This window comes from Cucumis sativus, chromosome 2 (genome assembly GCF_000004075.3).
Source record: "Cucumis sativus cultivar 9930 chromosome 2, Cucumber_9930_V3, whole genome shotgun sequence".
Lineage (NCBI taxonomy): Eukaryota > Viridiplantae > Streptophyta > Magnoliopsida > Cucurbitales > Cucurbitaceae > Cucumis > Cucumis sativus.
The window spans coordinates 15,629,569-15,651,618 of NC_026656.2; the positions used below are offsets into that span (position 1 = coordinate 15,629,569).

The 22,050-nt window shown below is 37.4% G+C and overlaps 1 protein-coding gene across 4 annotated transcripts in view; it reads left to right on the forward strand.

Annotated features, from left to right (window-relative positions):
• Positions 1-1,220: 1,220 nt before the first annotated feature.
• The window catches only part of LOC101210380 (zinc finger CCCH domain-containing protein 13), a 29,912-nt gene continuing 9,082 nt past the window's right edge, over positions 1,221-22,050 (forward strand). Inside the window, exons 1-4 of one of the 4 annotated variants that reach the window (XM_011651143.2) lie at positions 1,221-1,517; positions 1,638-3,073; positions 6,536-6,543; positions 7,816-7,991. In XM_011651143.2, the coding sequence (XP_011649445.1) occupies positions 1,725-3,073; positions 6,536-6,543; positions 7,816-7,991 (1,533 nt within the window). In that variant the 5' untranslated portion in view covers positions 1,221-1,517; positions 1,638-1,724. Of the gene's footprint in view, positions 1,523-1,637; positions 3,074-6,535; positions 6,544-7,815; positions 7,992-22,050 lie in introns of all 4 variants that reach the window. The other 3 variants (XM_011651141.2, XM_011651142.2, XM_011651140.2) reach the window with 3 other exon arrangements.

Genomic DNA, 22,050 nt, shown 5'->3' on the forward strand with positions numbered 1-22,050 from the left:
CTTATCTCAATATTATGTTTTTTTTCCTCCTCTTTAAATTAAATGATTGTTGTTCGCAACAAACATGATAAAAAAATTATAATAAATCAACGAAGGATATAAAAATAAGGAATAAGAAAGAGAAAAAAAAAGTACATTTTATAAAAATATAGCATAATTTGGTAAAAAATTAGATTAAAAAATTAATTCAAATAAATCTTAAATCAAATCTCACCATTAAATTGATTTTTTAAAAAAGAAAATTCTTATAAGTTTAAAGTTTAAATACTTCAAAAAAAAAATTGTTATCCATTTTTTAGGTTGTTTAAGAATTGTAAAGTTAGTTAATTTAATATTAAATCGTCCTATTTGATTTTGTTTTGATTTTTCTATAAGTTTAATAAAATTCATTTTTTAGAAATTTATATAACTCAAATTTATCCGAAATAGTTTAGATACATATAGATTAGTTTTAAAGTAAAATATTTAAAAAGGTAAAAAACAAATAAAAGACATAAAATAATAAAAAATTAAAGTAAATACGAGTACTAAATGCATAAACTAATCACAATTAATATTTATTTAAAATTTATTTTGTAAATAAAATAAATTAAAAACAAAATTATTTTAAGATTATTAAATTAATTAAAAAAACAAATGGCATTTAATAAATAAAAGAGTAATTTAAAGAAAAATGAAATAGTAAAATTAGGGAGAATTGAAAAAGTAGAATTAGAAAGAATTGAAAAAGTAGGATTACGGAGTTGAGGAGGATTGAAAAGGAAGAGAGAGAGGGAATATGAGTTATGATAAACCTAAAACAAGGGTTATGATAACCCTTCCTCCAAATAAGGGTTGGGTTACCATAACCTTAACCCAATAGTGATAATCATTTCCCAAACTGTTTCGAAAGGAGGGTTGGGTTACCATAACCTTAACCTAATAGTGATAATCCTTCCTCAAACTGTTTCGAAAGGAGGGTTGGGTTACCATAACCTTAACCCAATAGTGATAATCCTTCCCCAAACTGTTTCGAAAGGAGGGTTGGGTTACCATAACCTTAACCCAATAGTGATAATCCTTCTCCAAACTGTTTCGAAAGGAGGGTTGGGTTACCATAACCTTAACCTAATAGTGATAATCCTTCTCCAAACTGTTTCGAAAGGGTATATTAAAAAGAATTATTTGTTCGAAAATGAAAAAAAAGAGAGGAGAAATTGTAGTTAATAGTACGGTGGACCCAGGAGAGTGAGTCACATAGGCAACTCATTCGGTAATTAGAAGGCATCGACGACGTCTCACATCTTAAGCCGCAGCGGCTGTGAGTCTCTCCGTTTGTTCATCATTTTCTCTACTTTCTCTTTCTCCTCATTCCCTGTGTTTCCCGGTGAAACTTTCTCAGCCATTTTTCTGCATCAAAGCCTAAACTAACTCACCCGCCATGACGTATCGCTCAATGCCTACACGACCCAAATATTCATTAGGGATTTAATTTTCCTTCTTCCTGCCACTGCCACTCGGAGTTGGAGGAGTCCCAGGTGAGGTGAACTTTTTTTTTTTTCCTTTCCCTAATCTATCTCTGCTTATTCTTTGTGTTTGCGATGATGGAATCTGTGCTGGGTTTTGAAAGCTTTGATCTTTATTCTTTCCAATTCCAGCAGGTTTATTCGGACCACTGGGGGTTGAATTTGCTGCTGCTTTTCGGATTAAATCTGCTGAACGTCATCACTCATTGACTCCTTGACATGAGTGGCGCCCCGAAGAGGCCCCATGATGATGGGGGTCACTCTTCATCTTCCAAATATCCCCACGATGATTCCAGTCCCTATCGCAAAATTTCTTCCTCACTTCCAGTGCAGTATCGTCCCTCCTTTGAGATGGGTCAGGACACGCCAATGTCCAAGATACCCCGCACTGAATCCCGTGATGGAGATAGAAGATCCCCCCTGCACTCCATTTTTCGAATGCCCTCCTCCTCTAATGATCCTCATGTAGATCATTCTGTTGCTTCCGAAAGCCGGCCGGAGCTGCGGGACTCCAAGGACGGTGCGGACAATAGATTTGAGAATCGAGAGTCAAGAGTGGAGCGTGAGCTTTTTGGTGATGAAAGGAGGGATTCTCAAGCTGTGAAGTTGGAGAAGGAAATGAGATACGAAGGCAGATTGGATGATATTAAGGAAATGAAATATGATAGGGATAGTTATAGCGATTACAAGGGTGAATTGAAGTCAGAAAAAGAGATATATGGATCAGCAACCAGTCACATGAACTGGAAGGAATCAAAAGATTACCATAGAGGGAAGAGGTATCCTGAAACTTCGGTTGGAAGCTTGGAACCCTGGCATGTTTCACGCACCAGTTCACAGAGTGCAACTGAGGCTGTAAAAGATGCCCTGACTACTGACGAGAAAGATTATGTCGAAACAAGGGAGGCTGTTGGAGAGAACAAAATAGATTCAAAAGGTGAGGATAAATTTAAAGAGAAGGATAGGAAAAGGAAAGATACAAAGCAGCGGGATTGGGGAGATAAAGATAAGGAAAGAAATGATCATAGGAACAGTACTCAAGCAACAAACACTAATGTTGAGCCCAAAGACTTGTCAAAGGAAGAGAGAGATGCAGAACGGTGGGAGAGGGACCGGAAAGATACCTCCAAAGACAAGGAAAGACCTCGTGAAAGGGACAAAGACCATGCTGCTAAGAGGGAATCATGGAATGGGATGGATAAGGAGACTGCACATATTGAAAAGGAGTCAGGTGAAGTGTCTGCGAGAATGTTAGAGCAGGACAATCCAATTTCAGATCAGAAAAAGCAAAAGGAATTTGATAGCTGGAAAAATGCTGATAGAGAGGGTAGAGATAGGAAGAAAGAGAGGGATGCAGACATTGAGGGAGATCGACCAGAAAAGCGTAGTAGATGTCATGAAAAAGAGTCAGATGAGGGATGTGCAGATGTTGAAGGGACTTTAGACAGGGATAGAGAAGTTTATAATTATGGTGTTCAACATCGAAGAAGGATGCAACGTTCAAGGGGAAGCCCTCAAGTAGCAAATAGAGAACCTCGCTTCAGGTCTCGAGCTCAAGATAACGAAGGGTACACCACATGATTTTCTGTACAGTTTTAATTTTCCCTTGCTAGCTAGATTATTATTTTTGCTAGCATTCATTATTGCTGGTACATTCCCCCCAATGGTACTACATGTTTTCTGCATGTTGCTCTTTCAGAGAGCGAGTTAAGAGATTTGATTTTAACAGATCATTTCACTGATTATGTATTGAGTCGTATTTTCTGATTTATGTTGACTTTTTGAACTTCAACTGGTATCTCTCTGTGAAGTATTTCAACGAACTATGCATGATGATGTATAGTCAGTCCAGTTGAACTCACATTTTCTATGCCTATATGATGGAAGGTTTGAATTACAACAAAAAGAAAGAGGAGTTTAATTGCTTGCTGATATGTGATTTGGTGACATAAAAATGTTTATACATCTCATACTTGGTTTGTTTAATAACAAAATGAGGGGGAAATATTCCTATCACAGAAAAAAAAAAAAAAAAGAAGAAGAAGGAAAATCTGGGTCCCAAATGGTTCTAAGTAGGGAAAACATTGTCTTCTCTTATCTTTGGCACTATTTTGATGTGTTGACCTGAATGTTGGTGAAAGGGGATGAGTTTAAACTATTGGGACTTAAGTTTACCATACTCATTTTCATTTTGAAGATTACACCATTATTATAATTATTATTACAATTATAACAACAACAGCAACAACAACAACAACAATAATTATTATTATTTTTAATGTTTTAGCTGTAGGCCATCCAAATTATTTTAGAAAAGGAAACAAAGACCATTAAAAAACTTTTAAATGGCATACTAATAAGTCTACCAACCTTGGGGTCCGAGTCCTTTCAAGTTTGAGAACATGTGGTTTTATCGTCCCTCTTTTGAGGCCAATATTTCTTTACGGTGGAATACTAAGGTCTCAGGAATTTGGGAAGGCTATCGACTATCACTTTATTGGTTAGTTGAGATGGCTAAAAGGAACCTTAAAATCCTGGAATAAAGAGGTATTTGGAGACACTAAGGTTAAGAAACCAGAGTTCTTAAACAAGATTGACGAGATTGACTTTAAGTAGTTGGATAGCCCTTTGGAGGTTGGTGTGAAAGAGGAGAGATACTCAACGGGTGTTTGTTGAGCTGATTAGTAAAAGTCTCAGTTGGAGACAAAAGGCTCAAGTGAAGTGGGCAAAGGGGATTATAATGAAGCTTTTATCCTGGCTTGTGGCAGAAGGAATGGGAATAACATTGCCCCCTTAATTGGGAATAATTGGGGACTGGGGATTATAATGAAGTTTTTTCCCTCATCTTTATGACCCTCAATCCCTTCGTTCAGGGCACTGATTGGAGACCATCTCTAAGAGGGAAGGGAAGGGAAGGGAAGGAGCTGGTGGCCCCATTTTCATTTGAGGAAATTAAAGGTGCCATTTTCAAGAGTGATTAGGGGTAAGTTTCTAGGTCTAGACGGCTTCTCTATGGCTTTTTTCCCAAGAAGATTGGGATCTTGTGAAGAATGAGTTGGAAGAAGTGTTTAAAGAGTTCTTTGAGAGGGGCATTTTAAATAAGTCTGTTTAGACTATCGTTTGCCTTATTCTTAAGAGAATGCCAATAGGATCGAGGAGTTTAGACCCATTAGCTTCATTACAAGCATCCATAAGAACTTGGCTAAGATTTTGCCATCTTAGGACCTGTGGTACACTCCAAACCCTATGTTCAGGTCAATGATTGGAGCCCCATCTCTGAGAGGGAAGGGAGGGAGTTGGTGTCCCCGTTTTCGCTTGAGGAAATTACTGGTGCTGCTTTCGAGAGTGGTAAGAGTATGTCTCTTGATCTAGGTGGCTTCTTTGTGGCTTTTTCCAAGACAATTGATAGGGTTCAGATACGGTTTCTCCACATGGCCTCTTTCCCCACTGTTGCCTCATATGGCAATTATAGTAATGAAACATCTAGCTACTTCTTCTACACCATCACTTCGCAGAGGTTTTGGAAAGAGATCTTCTCTTCATTTGGATTGTCCACGACCCATCCTAAGGACATTGTCAGTGCCCTCACTTTTACTCCCACTGGTCATTCCTTTTCCAAACAAAAGGATATCATTTGGATGCATTTGATTCGTGCTTTCTTGTGGATTACATTGAAGGAGAGGAATAAGCACCTTTTCATTGATAAGGGAAGCTCTTTTGATTGTTTTTTTAACTCATTACATTTTGTAGTATCAGTTGGTGCAAAACATCTCTCTTTAACTCATATTTCCTCTCATCTATTCTGTCCAACTGGAGATCTCTATTGTAACTTCTTTGGGTTGGGCTCTGGCCCCTTTTTGTAAACTTCATACATCAATGACATTTGTTTTTATTAAAAATGTCTTTGAAAAGGCTTAACATCAGCACTGGACCATTCTTTGACCATAAAAATCTAGAGGTATGTTAATTATGTGGGTTGAAAGTAAGGTTGAAGTTCTAGATGTTCTAAAAGTTGGCGTCTCCCTTTCTACAAAAATCCTTCCAGTTAAAGTTTACTTGTTGGATTTCAATTGTATATGGTTCAAATCACTATATGTGAAGAAAGTCTTTCTGTAATTAGCTTCATGCAGTGTTTGCGTATTGTGATGGTCCTTGGGGCTTAGGTGCTGTTTTCTTGTTCAATGTTTGCTTATTGTGATGGTCCATATTTATTTAGCATATCTTCTTCCTCTAATGGTCCAGTATCCATTTTTTGAGAGGTCACTGCTTGGCTCAGTAACTGTTTTTTTTTTGTAGACTTTTAGAAGATGAAGAGGTTTCTGATTTTAATCGGTTATTGGAAATTTTATATAATTCAAAGGTTAATTGTCCTGAGAAAGTGATTTTGGAGGCTTTTGGTACTTTTTCTGTCTAATTCCTTTCTAATTGGTTGGTGGTTTCATTTCCTCTTGTATGCTTTTACTGTCTCGTAGAAAATGAATAAGTAAACTTGCATATTTCATGGTAAAGCAATTTTATTAGAATTGTGGTGGAAAGAAATTAAAGAATATTCCATGATAAATCTCTTCCTTGGATTGGTTGCTTTGGATTAGCTCAGATGTGGAGGGTTCGTCTTGGAGGTCACTAGTGGTCCTTTTGCGAGGTTTTTACTGCATGATGTTTGTCTGAATTGGGATGCTTTTATATATCCTTCCTAGTTTTATTTTGCTAAATGGTGATATTTTGATGACTTATTTATTTGTTTCTATTACTTTTACTTTTGTCTTTCTCTATGTCTTTGGAGGATTAGCCTCTTCTCATTAATTCAGTGATTCATACTATGTACATACTGATACAGCATAAATAAATAACTAAATTAAATTTTAATTTGGTAACTATAATCTGTGTTCTCCATGTTACTGGTTATACTGCTCAGAAGAATGCTTTGAGACTTTTTTGCTATACTATACATAACTTCATTCATAATAGTATTTCTTATATAATTGAAGAATGGGTGAATCACGTTATGATCCTCCTTCTGTATATTGCAGATTACAAGGTATGCTGTTTTACTATTCTGTTCTCCTGGATGTAACATTCTTCTCAACTGTGACTGCTGCAATCATGCTGCTTTTTGCTGATATAGCTTGCGAGATATATTATTCTAGTTTGCACTCTCTCTCCATAGGCTCTGCAAACTACTTTTCATTCCTTATCATCTGTTAGACACAGAATTCTTTTTAATTTGGATTTATTGCTTGTGCATTTTCAATTTAGGGCAGTTCTTAGCAGCTCTTTAGGGAGAAATAAGACAAGAATGGAAAGTTTGAGATAAAAAATGGCAAAATTGGCAAAATATTTACGAAGTATAGAAAAATTTCAGGTTTTATCAATGATATACATTGATAGACACTGATAGGCTTTATTAAACTGCAATTTTGTCAGTGTCTATCAATAAACTGATAGACATTGATGGATAGAAGTCCATTAGTGTCTATTGTTTATCATCGAGAGAAACTGAAATTTTGCTAAATTATTTTGTAAATATGTTCAGTAGTTTTCCATTTAAAACAATTTCCCTTAAAATATATTATTTCATGCTTTATAATATTGTTTTTGTAAATATATTTATGGTCTCTTCTAGCTGATATTATTTTGAAAATGTTATTTCATGCTTTATAATATTATTTTTTAATCGACTGAATGTATTAGTTCTTCGTTAAGTTTTAAGTTTGTCGTTTCTTATGATTTGTGGTTATTTAATTCTCTTTACCTTTCTCTTCTTCTTTTTCAAAAGAAAAAAAGAGTTAATGCAAATATGTCCATGATTGTTCTTTTGTTACTTTAATTAACTGTTTGCTTCTAGTTAAAACAAAAAATATATATATTTTTTCTCTTCTTTCTTTATTTTTTCTTTTAATACTGCACTTGCTTCAACAAGTACATTGCACCTCAGTGCACATACACGTTGCAAAAAAACTTCTTTTTCTTTTTTAAATTTTAAAAAAGGAATCAAGCTTCTTCATTGATGTAATTGGATGAAACTAATGCTCGTGAGTACAATAAATAATTACAAAGAGCAACACAACCTAGGGATTAGGAGGTGCACCTGAACATTTTAACTTGGCAGATTCATGACTTTGTTTCTGAAGAGAAAATCAGATTTATGAGGTTAATTATCTAAGGGAAAAAAAACAGCTTTATGAAACTTATCTTGTCTTGATAATGCTATTTTTATCAATTGCTGATACTAGTTATTGAGAAGTAGAACTTTGAGATAAGCATGTTTTATTTACTAAATTTTATTGTCCGTAATAATATTTTTTTTCAGGAAAATCTGAAGTCTCATCTGTGATCTACAAAGTTGGTGAATGCATGCAAGAACTAATAAAGTTGTGGAAGGAACATGAATCGTCACAGATAGATAAAAATGGTGAGAGCTCACAGAATATACCCACTCTGGAAATTCGAATACCAGCTGAGCATGTTATTGCTACAAATCGGCAGGTAAAAATGCATATTTCTTCATCATTTTATAATTAAAGCAGTTAAAAGCATTCCTACCTACATGTTCTGAAGTTTAAACTATCTATTGGGATTAAATAGCTGACTTTCAAGCAGATCAACAGAGAAGAGTAACACATTGGTTGATTGGTTAGTATTATGGGCAAGCAAAACTGACCATTTGGTTTTAGTTAGTTGGAAAAGCAGTAATATGTAAGGATTTGTATAAACTGACAGATCATTTATTGTTTGGTTATTCAATTTTGGCCTGCTCAAGCTTGAGAGTGAGTGAGGTAAAGAGAGGCTGATGGACGCTGGAGGTAGACAAATGCACATTTTGCTAACTACGGCGTTGTTGAAAGAACTAAGGTTGGAGAATTCTTTCTCCATCCATCTTTTCGTGAGAAGGACTATTTGTTATGGCTTGCTAGGATGTGCGCTATCATGTGGAATTTATATGTTGGAAGGAATAACAGTGTTTAGAGGGTCGGAGAAGGATCTAGTGGTGTTTGGCCCCTTATTTTTAAAATGGAAACAAACCTCTTTATTAACGATAAATAAATGAGACTAAAGCTCAAAGTACAAGAGTATTATTATTATTTTTTTGAAAAGGAAAACGAAGTACAAGAGTATTATACTAAAATAAAAAGGAACTGAGGGAAAATACAGGCTAAAACTAAAATAAGGACCATACTTGGGCAACATAAATATGATGGCAACCTAAAAACGAACCCAATTAGGAAAATAACGAGCTAATCAAAGTCACTCAAAGACAGTAAAGCTAAATACAAAGCAAAAGCGTTCTCTCATAAAGAGCCCACTTGAATCGAAATTCTTGCACACCCAATTCTTCAAGATGAAAGGAGAAAGAGAACATCAAGAAGATACAACCAACTGCTTCAAGACTAACTTGGCAATGCAATCCAATGTCTAGAGGAACTTGAAGAAATCTTCCAACCCACAAATTCTACGACAATGCTTTGGGATCAATGGATGAGAGAAGAAATAGGAACCAATAAACAACAAAAGTTAATTGCCTATTCCTAGAAGGTATCTCGAGTAGTCAACGACCAAAACAAAAACCATTATTAAGCTAGCTACAATAATCAGTGAGGCTTTACTCACCCATCCACGCGAACAAATTGTTTCACGTTTCTTTTTAGGCTTTGATTTTAAAGTACTTGGTCTACAAAACTTGACTGAACAAAAATAGATCACTTTGAAGTATGGTCTTGGTCTACAAAACTTGACTGAACAAAAATAGGGCTTTATTGGCCAAATGTTCTGGAGGGACAATAATGCCCAACAAGCTACTTCCCTCAAGTTTTAGCTCGTTTGCATATGATGTGGGTTCTAAGGGGTGACAACCTTGTTGATTTTGTACCTTCTAATCCTTGGTTTATATGCTCATTGTATAATCCTCTTGTACTATGAGCTTCTGTCTCATTGTTGATATATTAATTAAAAGGTTGCTCCTTTAAGAAAAACTGCATTGAAGAAAGAAGTCGAGAAAAGGTAAGTATGCTCTCTCCTTCTTTTGCTGTCTTTTCCCTTGATTATCTGCTCCTTTTTTATTATTTCAACGGTGTACTTTCTATTTTCGATTAATCTCCTGCATCACTTTAGTCATCTCTGGTGTTTTCTTTGGCCTATTTCCTTTACAATGTGGAAGTAGCAAGTTGTAAAATCTTTCAATTGCATTTTTGTGTCTAGTTGGAAAATGATCGCTTTCACATGGAGGATGTGGAAGCCAACGATCTCTAGTTGTCTCAGAAGCCAATTTGTATTGATTCCTTGCTGCGATAGCATAGTTAGTCGGAGGCCCTGGGGATTGTTTCTTTCTGAAATTTGGGGAGTTAAATCGTGGGCGAACGGAGCTCTCAAAGTCCAAAATCTCCAGATCCGATGTTGGATGGGTCTTATGTTGCAACTTTTGGCTTGCTTCAGGTGGATGTTCAACCATTCGGGTATTCTCAATGGAAGACAAAAGGGGTGTTCGTCCTTCCTCCTGATGTTGGAAAGATTCTTATCAAATTTGGAATATAAGAAATAGTTTTCGAGCCATCATCCTCTAACATAACACTCAGCATAGCTCTAGAGTTCGCCTTATGTAGTTAGAGTTAAGTCCCTTGGATTTACATCTCTTGATTAGAATAAAAGGAACTCGAGTCATAGTGAAGGCAAGGTTGAAAGTCTACAACCTTCCTCTGGTTTGAAGTCAGAAAAAAGAACCTTCGGGCCTCTGTTTGGGCATTAGCAAAATAGAGCACATCCTTAGGACAATAAAACTTCCCTCATTTGAGTAATCAAAGCTCTTCTTATTGGGTTCACGACCATAATGAGGTTTATGTGGAAGATTTCAATAGTCTATGGATCATTTCCAGACTTGTTGTATATAACGAATGGAAGGATATCGTCAAAACTTTGGAGGAATATTTTCAAGTCAAAATCAGCATTCATATGGCGGATAAGGCTTCAATTTGTCTCCCACGAGTTGGAAGATTTTATCGAGACTTGGTAAATGGTAGGGTTTTGGGCCCTTCCATCTTTTTGTTGAAAAATGGAATAAGTTTATACATGGCAGGCCGGAAGTTATTCGAGGTTATCCATCAATAACTTATCGCTTGATTATGGGAAAAAGGATGTCTTTGTTGCAACTGGGAATTACTTTGAAGGACTCGAGAGCATATCCTTAGACTTATTATGAATAATGCGTCGAAAGCTAAAATTAAGGTGAGAAAAAACTTTAGTGGATTTTTATTGGCAACAAGTGAATTGAAGGATGAGTTTCTAGGAAATTTCTACCTGAACTTTGGTGATATTGAAGTTATTCAAGAGCCTACAACCTTCCAAAATGCTCTCGTTATCAAAGATTTCTCTAATTCTATTGACTTAGCAAAAATCTATTAGGTCTTGAAAGATGAAGGTTTGGATTTGAATGTCTTTGATTCGGAATGGGATTTTCTCACTTTGTCTATCTCAAAACCTCCTTATGTCGACTTCAATAGTAATTTCGTTCAATGTTTTTTCGGTCGGGGATCCTTCCTCCTCCTGTCGAAATCCTCCTCCTACCACATTAGATTTGAAAAAGAAATTCAAATTTGGAGGGAACATGATTGGAGAAGACAAATAGTTGCTTTCATAGAGAAGAAAACTTTGCAGACAAGACATTTGCTTTGCCCAATAAGAAATCAAGAGTTACAAACTCTCACACACCATGTGTTCAAACTTCTTTGAAAATTTGAAGTGTCCATTGCGCCATTAGAGCATTTAGTCCCACCTTAATGGGTGCACCAAATTCATTTAAAGTTTCCTCTGGTCAAGCTCCTATCAACTCACATTTCAGCCTCCTCGTGGTGCCCCTTCTCCAAGGATCTCAAGTTTGTCTCAGCCTATTTAGTCACCTTTTCTTTAGAAGGATGTTTAGTCTGTTTTAGTCTTTTAGTCTTTGTATTTGTATTTCTCTGTACTTCTTTTGTTTTTGTTTTGCCTTTGGACATTACTTCTTTGTTTTGGTTGGATATGATAAGGGTGCTATGGGGGTGTCAACCTAGTTGAGATGCCCGGGCGCACCTTCTGATCCATGGTTACATGCTCATTGTATAATTCTCTTGTACTATGAGCTTTTGTCTCTTTATTATTATATTAATATTAATAAAGAAGTTGTCTCCTTCTCGAAAAAAAAGTTCAAGGTTGTGAGCTAAATCGAAAAGAAAGAAATCTTCACAAATCTTCCTACATTGTTTTTTTTTTAAAAGGAGACAAGCTTCTTTATTATTAATAAACTCAATGTACAAGAGAGTTATACAATGAGAATAATAGGGAAGCCAAGAAATGTGGGAGAGAGAGAGTGATAGATTGCCCCAAGCCTTTCCCGAAGTATTTCATTCGAAAGAAAAAAATGAAGAAGATTTCGGTTAAAAGTGTTAATTAGGGTTTATGAATTATTAGTATTTTCCATTGTTATTTTCCTTTATGGTATTTTCCATCTTTGAACTTTCCTGTAGTGGTTTCTTTGAGGTCTATATATTTCCTATGTAAAACATCTATTTTGTACTCTGTTGTATATTTCCAACTGAAATCTTGGAAAACATCTATATATTTCATAAACCCTCCTTGTATAAAGTTATTTCCAAGGTGTTGCAACAAGACTTAAAAAAGTCATTCCTTCGATAATTAATGATTCTCAAATAGCCTTTGTGGAGGGAAGACAAATTCTTGATGTTATTTTGATTGCTTCTGAGGCTGTTGACGAGTGGTTTTAAAAGGCAGAAAAGGCGTTTTATTTTTTGAAACGGAGACAAGAACTTTATTAATAAGAACTCAAAGTACAAGAGAGTTATACAAAGAGAGCCAAAAAGAAGTAGTAAACAAAGGAGACCTAGAGGGATCAGGAGGCGCACCCGAACATCTCAACTAGGTTGTCACCCCCTTAGTGCCAAACATCATATCCCGAACACTAGCAAAAAAAACTAAAAGAAACAATAATAAAAGTGACCAACTTAGTACAAAGGTCCAAAAAAATAGAAAAGGACTGGGAGAAAACAACAAGAAACTCGAGGGGGAGTGGGGGGAGCAAAAAACAAACAATTTTTTCCATCATTTGTTTCAAAAAAGGCGTTCTTTTGAAGTTTGATCTGGAGAAAGCTTATGACAAGGTGGATTGGTCTTTTCTTGATATGACCATGAAACTTAAAGGCTTTGGTAAGAGATGGAGGAGATGGATCTGGGGCTGTTTGTCGACAACTAATTTTTCCATCATTGTCAATGGTAGGCCTAGAGGAAAGATTCTTGCTAAAAGGGGCATTCTTTAGGGTGATCATCTTGCTCCTTTTCTTTTTACGATTGTGGGAGATGCTCTAAGCTGCCTTATTCACTACTGTAATGAGAAAAGGAGTTTAAAAGGCTTCCATTTTGAGAACTTGTCAGATGATTTAACCCACCTTCAGTATGCAGATGACACTCTTCTTTTTTCTTCTTGGGAGGATGGGAACTTGGAGACTTGGTGGAAGGTGATCAATATCTTTATTTTGGGAGCCGATTTATCCCTTAATAGATCCAAAACGTCTCTGATCAGTATTAACCTTAATATTGGTGACTTGGCTCCTTATACTAACTCTATGGGGTTCTCGGTTGATAGTCTTCCCTTTAATTACTTAGGTTTTTCTTTTGGAGGTGGTCGTAACAGAAAAGAGATGTGGAACACCCTTGAAGAGTGATTTAGATATAAAATCGATAGGTGGAGGAATGTGTCCCTCTCCAAAGGGGTAGGCTAACTCTTGTGCAATCAATTCTCAATAGTCTTCCTTGTTATTTGTTCTCCCTTGCTCAAGCTCCGGCCAGTGTTATCAATAGATTGAAAAAGATGATCAGGAATTTTGTTCGGACAGGAGGGTCTACTAACTTGGTTGCCCACCTCGTCAATTGGGATTGTACTTTCCACCCGATCTGTTATGGTGGTCTTGGGATTGACTCGTTTAGGCAAAAGAACACTACTCTTCTCACTAAATGGTTTTGGAGGTTTAGCAAGGAAGAAGCTTCCTTATGGAGGCACTTAATTGTGGCCATTTATGGCTTAAAGGAGAACAGGTGGTCTACTAAAGATCCGAACAGGGAAAATCTTACAGATTATGGGCAAGTATTTTGAAGCACAAGGAGACCTTTAAATTCTCAGCTTTTGTGCTTGGAAAAGGAACCAAAATAAGATCTTGGAAGGACAACTGGCAGAAACATTCCCTAACTTGTTATCCTTGTCATTGAATAAGTATGCTTATGTGGCTGAATGTTGATGTATTGTTATGCATTTGTGGAACTTGGGCCTTAGAAGAAATATGCTCGATAACGAGATTGCCAATGTGGCCTCTATTTTAGAAATTCTTCATTCTTGGGCCCCCTTAGATGGTGATGATAGTCTTAAATGGACTCCTAACATTAATGGCAACTTTACTACGAAGTCTACTTTTCTCAACTTAACCAAGAGATCCCCCTTCATTGTTGTTCCTTTGATTTGTCACATTTGGAAGACTAAAATTCCGAAAAAGGTGAAATTTTTCTTATGGTCGCTTGCTTACAGAAGCCTTAACACTCATGAGAAGCTCCAAAAAAAATTTCAGTATACTATGCTTAGCCCCTCGATGTGTCGCCTTTGCTTCAAAGAAGAGGAAACTTTGGACCACTTATTTTTGCATTCTCTCTTTACTAGGAAAGCTTGGAACACTTTGTTTAGAACTTTTGATTTGGAGCTTTGTCTTCCTAGTAAGTTTGATAGCTGGCTGATTGAAGAGTTCAACATTAGAGGTTATAGCCTTTAAGGAAACATCTTATGGAGATGTGCTACTTGGTTCCTTTTGTGGTGCATTTGGAAAGAAAATAATAGTAGAATTTTTTAAGATAGCTATAATTTTTTTGATTCTTTTTAGATTGTTGCAACACACAGCTTCTTGGTGGAGTACGAATTACACCAAATACTTTTGTAATTATAGCCTTTCAATGATATTCAACAATTGGAAGACCGTCATTTTTTAGTTACTTATGGGGAGAGCTCTCTTGTCCCTTGCCCTTAGGTTGTTCTATTTTGTTATATGAATGCACATGTTTCTTATAAAAAAATGATTTTGTATTTGGTCTTCGATTTTTGTTGTGAAAGGAGAGTAGCTACTAGGGATTTCTTTTGGAAACAGATTTTGTGGTTTGGAAGTCTGCTTCGAGTAAGTCAAATCAACATAAATCCGTAACATCAGTAAAGAGCTATTAGAAGAAGATTTAATCTTTGGGGTTGCGAGATAATCCAACTTGATTCCTGGATCAGATGTTCTCATGTTATCCTGTTTTGTTCTTATTCTAATTTAGTGGCCAATGTTGTATTGTTGATTTGTTTTTGGTCTTACGATGTAATCTTTGGAAGTAATTCTTTTTAGCTTGGGAAGTGCTTTAGACGTTGATCAATTGGGAGCACTACCAGGGTGTCATCCTAGGCGTGTCATCTTAGCTCTTATTATATTTATCTTGTTCTTTAAACATTAGTCTCATTTCATTTATTAATGAAGAGATTTGTTTCATTTTAAAAAAATGAAAAAGCAAGGTAAAGATTAAAAAGTTCGAATGGAAACATCCTGGAACATTCAACATAAAAAATATCCAATCTTCACGATTACGCCAATGAACCTGAAAACCAATTTGTTAAAAAAATCCTCTATTGTAAAAAGAATGTGCAGAATTTTCAGAAAATGAGGTAAAACCTATTCTGTAAGAAGAAAATTCAATTGGGGATGAGTCTTTTGCACTTCATTAAATTTGTGTGGGTTGGTCAATAGATTTCTTTTATTTTTTTAAACGGACATGGACCTCTTTATTAATAAATTAAATGAGACCAATGCTCAAAGTACAAAAGAATTCTACTAAGAGCAAAAGTCCTAAGGAAAATACAGCCTATAACTGAAACAAAGGATATACCCAAGCAACACAAATATGAAAACGACCTAAAAAAATCACAAAAGAAAAAACGAGCTATTTTTTCTTTTGAAAAGGAAACCGATCTCTTCATTGATAATTATTGAAAAGAGAGACAACGAGTTCACACCAATTTACGTGGAAACCCGAGTACCGGGAGAAAAACCACGATTGTTTGTGTTGTTATTATTTTCTAATAAATAAAGCAATAGGTACAAGGGAGAATAAATAGAGTACACAATGGAATAAAAAAGGAAAAGATTTAGGAAAATAAGGAATACATTCCCATAATCTTTCCATAATTATTCTAGGATTCTAACAAGGAAAAAGCCTAGAAAAAAAGGAAAGAATTCCAACACTCCCCCTCAAGTTGGGACGTAAATATCAATGAGGCCCAACTTGCTAACGCAGAAGTCGAAGTTTGGTCTGAGAAGCCCTTTGGTAAGAACATCAGCAACCTGTTGACTCGAAGGGATGTACGGAATGCATATGCTCCCACTGTCAAGTTTTTCTTTGATAAAATGTCGATCAATCTCAACATGTTTAGTTCTATCATGTTGAACAGGGTTGTTAGCAATACTAATAGCGGCTTTATTATCACAGAAAAGCTTCAATGGTGTCTCACATTCCTGATGAAGATCTGTCAAAACTTTCTGAAGCCAAATTTCCTCACATATTCCTAAACTCATAGCTCTATATTCAGCCTCAGCGCTGCTCCTGGCCACAACACTTTGCTTTTTACTCCTCCAAGTTACAAGATTGCCCCAAACAAAGGTACAATAACCAGAGGTAGATTTTCTGTCAACAACAGATCCTGCCCAATCCGAGTCAGTGTATGCCTCAATGGTCTTTCTGTCTGTTTTTCTAAACATCAGCCCTTTACCAGGTGTTGATTTTAAGTATCTCAAGATTCTGTTGACAGCTTTCATGTGTTCCTCATTAGGGGTCTGCATAAACTGGCTGACAACACTCACAGCAAAGGAAATATCAGGACGAGTATGAGATAAGTAAATTAATTTACCCACGAGGCGTTGATACTGTTCTTTATCAACTGGAACTTGATCATCAGAGTTTCCTAGTTTGCAGTTGAATTCAATAGGAGTGTCAGTGGGACGACATCCTAACATACCTGTCTCGGTTAACAAATCAAGGATGTATTTTCTTTGAGATACGGAGATACCTTCTTTAGATCTGGCCACCTCCATTCCAAGGAAATATTTCAAATTTCCCAAATCCTTGATTTCAAACTCATCGCCCATTCTCTGCTTTAGTTGACTGATTTCTGCCTGATCATCTCCAGTCAAAACAATGTCATCCACATAAACTATTAGAACAGCAATCTTTCCTGTTTTGGAAACCTTTGTAAATAAAGTATGATCAGAGTGTCCCTGCCTGTACCCTTGGGACTTGACAAAGGTAGTGAATCTGTCAAACCATGCTCTGGGAGACTGTTTCAGACCATATATAGATTTCTGGAGTTTACACACATGCTGACCAAACTGGGCTTCAAATCCAGGCGGAGGGCTCATGTAGACTTCCTCTACGAGGTCTCCATTCAAAAAGGCATTCTTAACATCCAGCTGATATAAAGGCCAATCTTTGTTCACAGCAACAGATAACAGAACTCTAATAGTATTCAACTTAGCAACTGGAGAAAAAGTTTCTGAATAGTCAATACCATAGGTTTGAGTAAATCCCTTCGCAACTAACCTTGCCTTGTGTCTGTCAAGAGTACCATCAGCTTTGTATTTGAGAGAGAACACCCATTTGCATCCCACAGTTTTGTGTCCCTTAGGTAGAGTACAAATGTCCCAAGTACTATTCTTTTCAAGAGCTTTCATCTCTTCCATGACAGCATTCTTCCATTCAGGATACTTTAAAGCAGTGTAGATATCTTTTGGTATTATGGTAGAGTCAAGGCTTGCTGTAAAAGCTCTGAACTGAGGAGAGAGACTATCGTAGGAAACATAATTGCAAATGGGGTGTTTAGTACAAGACCTGGTGCCTTTTCTCAGAGCAATGGGAATGTCAAGAGAGGAATCATACTCATCTGATTTTCCTGTATGACCCTGTTCCGCTTCATTATTACGGGTTTCTATTCTGACCTCAATCTCATCATCACTGTCCTTTTCTTCCACGTTTTCAAGAACAGCAACATTAGACCTGTCATTCTCACTTATCATATTCTTAGTACAGGGTTCAGTAGGGTTTTCCATACCTTGATCTCGAGGAGGTTCAGAGTCTTGGACTGGAGCCGGCGGCTGACTAGTAGGGGAACCGACTTCCTTTTTGTGATTCCTCCTGTAGTACGTTTTCCAGGGGACTTGGTTTGTGGGTAGGACTATGGAATGAGGAATGATGTTAGACACAACACTAGGAGTGGGTTCGATGAATTCAAAGGTGTTGTTAGACTCTTCACTCACACTCTCCCCCTGAAGATGGCTAACGGGAAAGTAGGGTCGATCCTCACAGAAAGTAACATCCATAGTGACAAAGTATTTTCTGGATGGTGGGTGAAAACATTTATAACCACGCTGGTGAGGGGGATACCCAACAAACACACATGCCTGAGCCCGAGGGGTAAATTTGGTTTGATTAGGGCCAAAATTATGGACATAAGCGGTACACCCAAACACACGAAGAGGAACCTCAGAAACATGACGAGTCGATGGGTAGGACTCCTTAAGACAATCTAAGGGAGTTTGAAGATGAAGAATACGAGAAGGCATTCTATTGATTAAATGAGCTGCTGTAAGAATAGCATCTCCCCACAAGTATGAAGGAAGGGAAGTAGAAAGCATAAGGGAACGGGCTACTTCCAGAAGGTGACGGTTTTTTCGCTCGGCCACTCCATTTTGTTGAGGAGTGTAGGCGCACGAGTTTTGATGAACAATCCCCTTTGAAGCAAGAAATTCACTAAGGTTATGGTTTTGGAATTCCCGACCATTATCACTCCGAAGAATAGCAATTTTTTGATGGAATTGTGTTTCAATGGTGTGATAGAAATTTTGAAACATAGAGGAAACCTCAGATTTATCAAGATTGAATCAGTTATCAAGCTAGATAAGGTAGACTAGTACCCAGGTAAGACGGGTATGATCATCAATGAAGGTTACGAACCACCGTTTTCCAGATGAGGGTCATATCTTGGATGGTCCCCAGACATCACTATGAACAAGAGTGAAGGGTTGGGTTGGTTTGTATGGTTGTGAGGGAAAAGAGACTCGATGTTGTTTGGCCTGAATACACACATCACAAGATAAGGTAGTCATCTCAACTTTAGAGAAGAGATGTGGAAATAAATGTTTCATATATTGAAAATTAGGGTGGCCTAAACGAAAATGCCACAACATACAATCTTGTTCAGAAGTAGTGAAATAGGAAGATAAGAGACTAGTCCTAGGAATGCTACTAGAAGAGGTATCGTCATCAAGGAGGTAGAGTCCCCTACTATGCCGGGCAGTGCCAATCATCCTCCCCGAGCTCAAGTCCTGAAAAGAGACAGAATCAGGTAAGAATATTGCTTTGCAGTTTAACTCATGAGTGATCTTGCTTATCGAAAGCAAATTATAAGATAGTTTGGGCACATGCAAAACATTATGTAAGGAGAGCCCTGCACAAGGAGAAATCTTCCCCTTTCCAGCAATGAGGGCCAAGGAGCCATCTGCAATTCTAATTGTCTCGTTCCCAGCACAAGGAATGTAAGATACAAAATGTTCAGAGGACCCAGTCAAATGATCTGTGGCACCAGAATCCAGAATCCAGGGGTTCTTCCCATCAATACTAACAAGACCGAAGGAATGAGGTATACCTGATTGGACAATGGCACCTAAAGTGGCAAGACTGAGATCAGTTTGGTTTTTGTGTGGATCGGATTGTTGAGGAGGTTCAGCAGACTCACTCACATACGCCCGCCCTGTGTTCTGTTTGTCGTTGGAAGGGCGTTTCTTACTTCCTGGGGGACGACCATGTAACTTCCAACATTGTTCTTTGGTATGCCATTGTTTTTTGCAATGCTCGCAGACAGGAATTGGTTTTCCATTATGCTTGTCACTGCTACTGTTAGAAGATCTTGCACTAAAAGCAGCAGAGTCAATAGTAGGGGTTGCGGAAATATTCATAGCACTTGTGCGATCTTCCTCGAGGCGGATTTCAGAGCAAACTTCCATCAGGGAGGGAATCGGTCTTTGACCTAGTATACGCCCTCGAACTACATCAAACTTAGGATTAAGACCAGCAAGAAAGTCATAAATCCTGTCATTCTCTTCAATTCTCGAGTACTGTACACCATCAGTGGGATCACGCCAGACTAGTTCTCTGCATAGGTCCATTTCTTGCCATATAAGAGAAAGCTTATTGAAAAAGGATGTGACATCCATGGTTCCTTGCTTGCATTCATGAACTTGCTTTCTCAGCGTGTATAGACGAGAGGCATTCTGACGTTTTGAGTAAAGTGTCTGAGCTGTGTCCCAAATATCCTTGGCTGTTGCAGCAAACAATAACGGCTTGCCAATTTGAGGTTCCATACTATTGATCAATATGGATCGAAGAATAGAGTCTTCTGCCTTCCAATATCGTTCATGTGGGTCGCCCGGTAGGGGGCGAGGTATTTCCCCTGTCAGAAAACTAAATTTTTGTCGTCCTTCGAGGACCATCTTTACTGACTGAGACCATGAGAAATAGTTGTTGCCATTCAACTTTTCTCCTGAAAGATGATACATGGAAGACTGAGTCACCGTATTAGTCACATAAGGAGAGGATACATTAGGGAACGAGTTTACCGGATTCTCAGAATACATCGGTAGAGTGGATGTCGTCCCTAAGGTAGCCTCAAGTGCTGCTATCTGTTGTCGAAGCCCTTCCAATTGTTGATGAACTATTCCCGAGGAAGCTTGCACGTTACGGTTGGAATATGCCGAAGATTCACCAACCTCAAATGTTGAGTGAATTTGAGAGTTTTTAACATCGAGATGGTAGCTAGGATCATTGGGTGGCTGGCCATACAGATTTGACGGCAGAAGCGGTGGTAGCCGATTGGAATTAGATGGCAGAACATAAATCGGGGCGTGGGGAGCAATATAGGCCGCGGACGAAGAAAAGGGTTGGACAGATGGGATGGTCGGCGCCGTCTGAGGAAGAAAACCAGGCGCGTGGTGGTCCGGCGGCGGCGCGTGGTGGTCCGGTGACGGCGCGGACGACTGCGGTAATGACGAAAAATTATTTTCGGACGTTTTCTGTAGCCGGCTTAATAATTCGTCCATGGCAGCACTCATCCGAGCATCAATGGCAGCAGCTACGGCAGCACTAAAATTGATGGCTGTCCCTTCTGTTTGATTTTCACAAGTGGTTTGGTTTTTTTGGGTTTCTAGGGTGTTTTCATTGTCCCGCTCTGATACCATATTGAAAAGAGAGACAACGAGTTCACACCAATTTACGTGGAAACCCGAGTACCGGGAGAAAAACCACGATTGTTTGTGTTGTTATTATTTTCTAATAAATAAAGCAATAGGTACAAGGGAGAATAAATAGAGTACACAATGGAATAAAAAAGGAAAAGATTTAGGAAAATAAGGAATACATTCCCATAATCTTTCCATAATTATTCTAGGATTCTAACAAGGAAAAAGCCTAGAAAAAAATGAAAGAATTCCAACAATAATAATAAGCTCAAAGTAAAAAAGTGGTTTATACAGAAAAAACAAGCTATTCAAAGCAACAGAGATCCGAAACATCAGCTCTTACAATGTAAAACTTAATTGCTCTCATTAACAACCCCCACTTTAAACTGAAAATTTTCTCATCAAATGCTTCAAGATGAAAGGAGAGAGAGAACACCATGAAAGAGGCAATCATCTGCTTCAAAATTATCCATTGTATAATTCTCTTGTACTTTAAGCTTTTGTCTCATTATTATTATATTAAATTAATAAAGAGGCTGTTTCCTTTTAAAAAAAAATTATTTTCTTTTCTTTTTGCTCTTAGTATAATTCTCTTGTACTTTGAGAATAGCTCATTAAATAAAGGGCTTGTCTCCGTTTCAAAAAAAAAAAAAGAAAACTGCGTCAAAACTATCTTGCCAATACAATTCTTTGCCCATAATCTTTAACTCTCCACTAGTAAGCATGAAATCGAAGACAACACACAAAAACAACTTTTTATCAATTGACAACAATTGGTGAGACTTTGTTCCCTTTCTCTCATGAAGATAATTCTTGGAATGACTATAATTGTTTCGAAATCTGGGGAGAACTGCAATCAACAATTGAAGTATCAAACTAGGATAATTCCACAATTGGCGACTATTGACATTAAATAATCGGTGGAACTCTAAATACCATTGGAGGCTGCTTCTATTTCCAAAAAGCAAAGATCTAGCACTCTATGCTCAACCCCTTGATGTGCTGCCTTTGTTTCAAAGAAGAGGAGACCCTAGACCACTAATTTTTGCATTGTCTCTTTACTAGGAAAGCTTGGAACACTTTGTTTAGAATTTTTGAGTTGGAGATTTGTCTTCCTAAAGGTTGATAGTTGGATGGTAGAAGGGCTCAACATTAGAGGTTATAGTCCGAAACGAAACATCTTGTGGAGATGTGCTATCCGGTCCCTTTTGTGG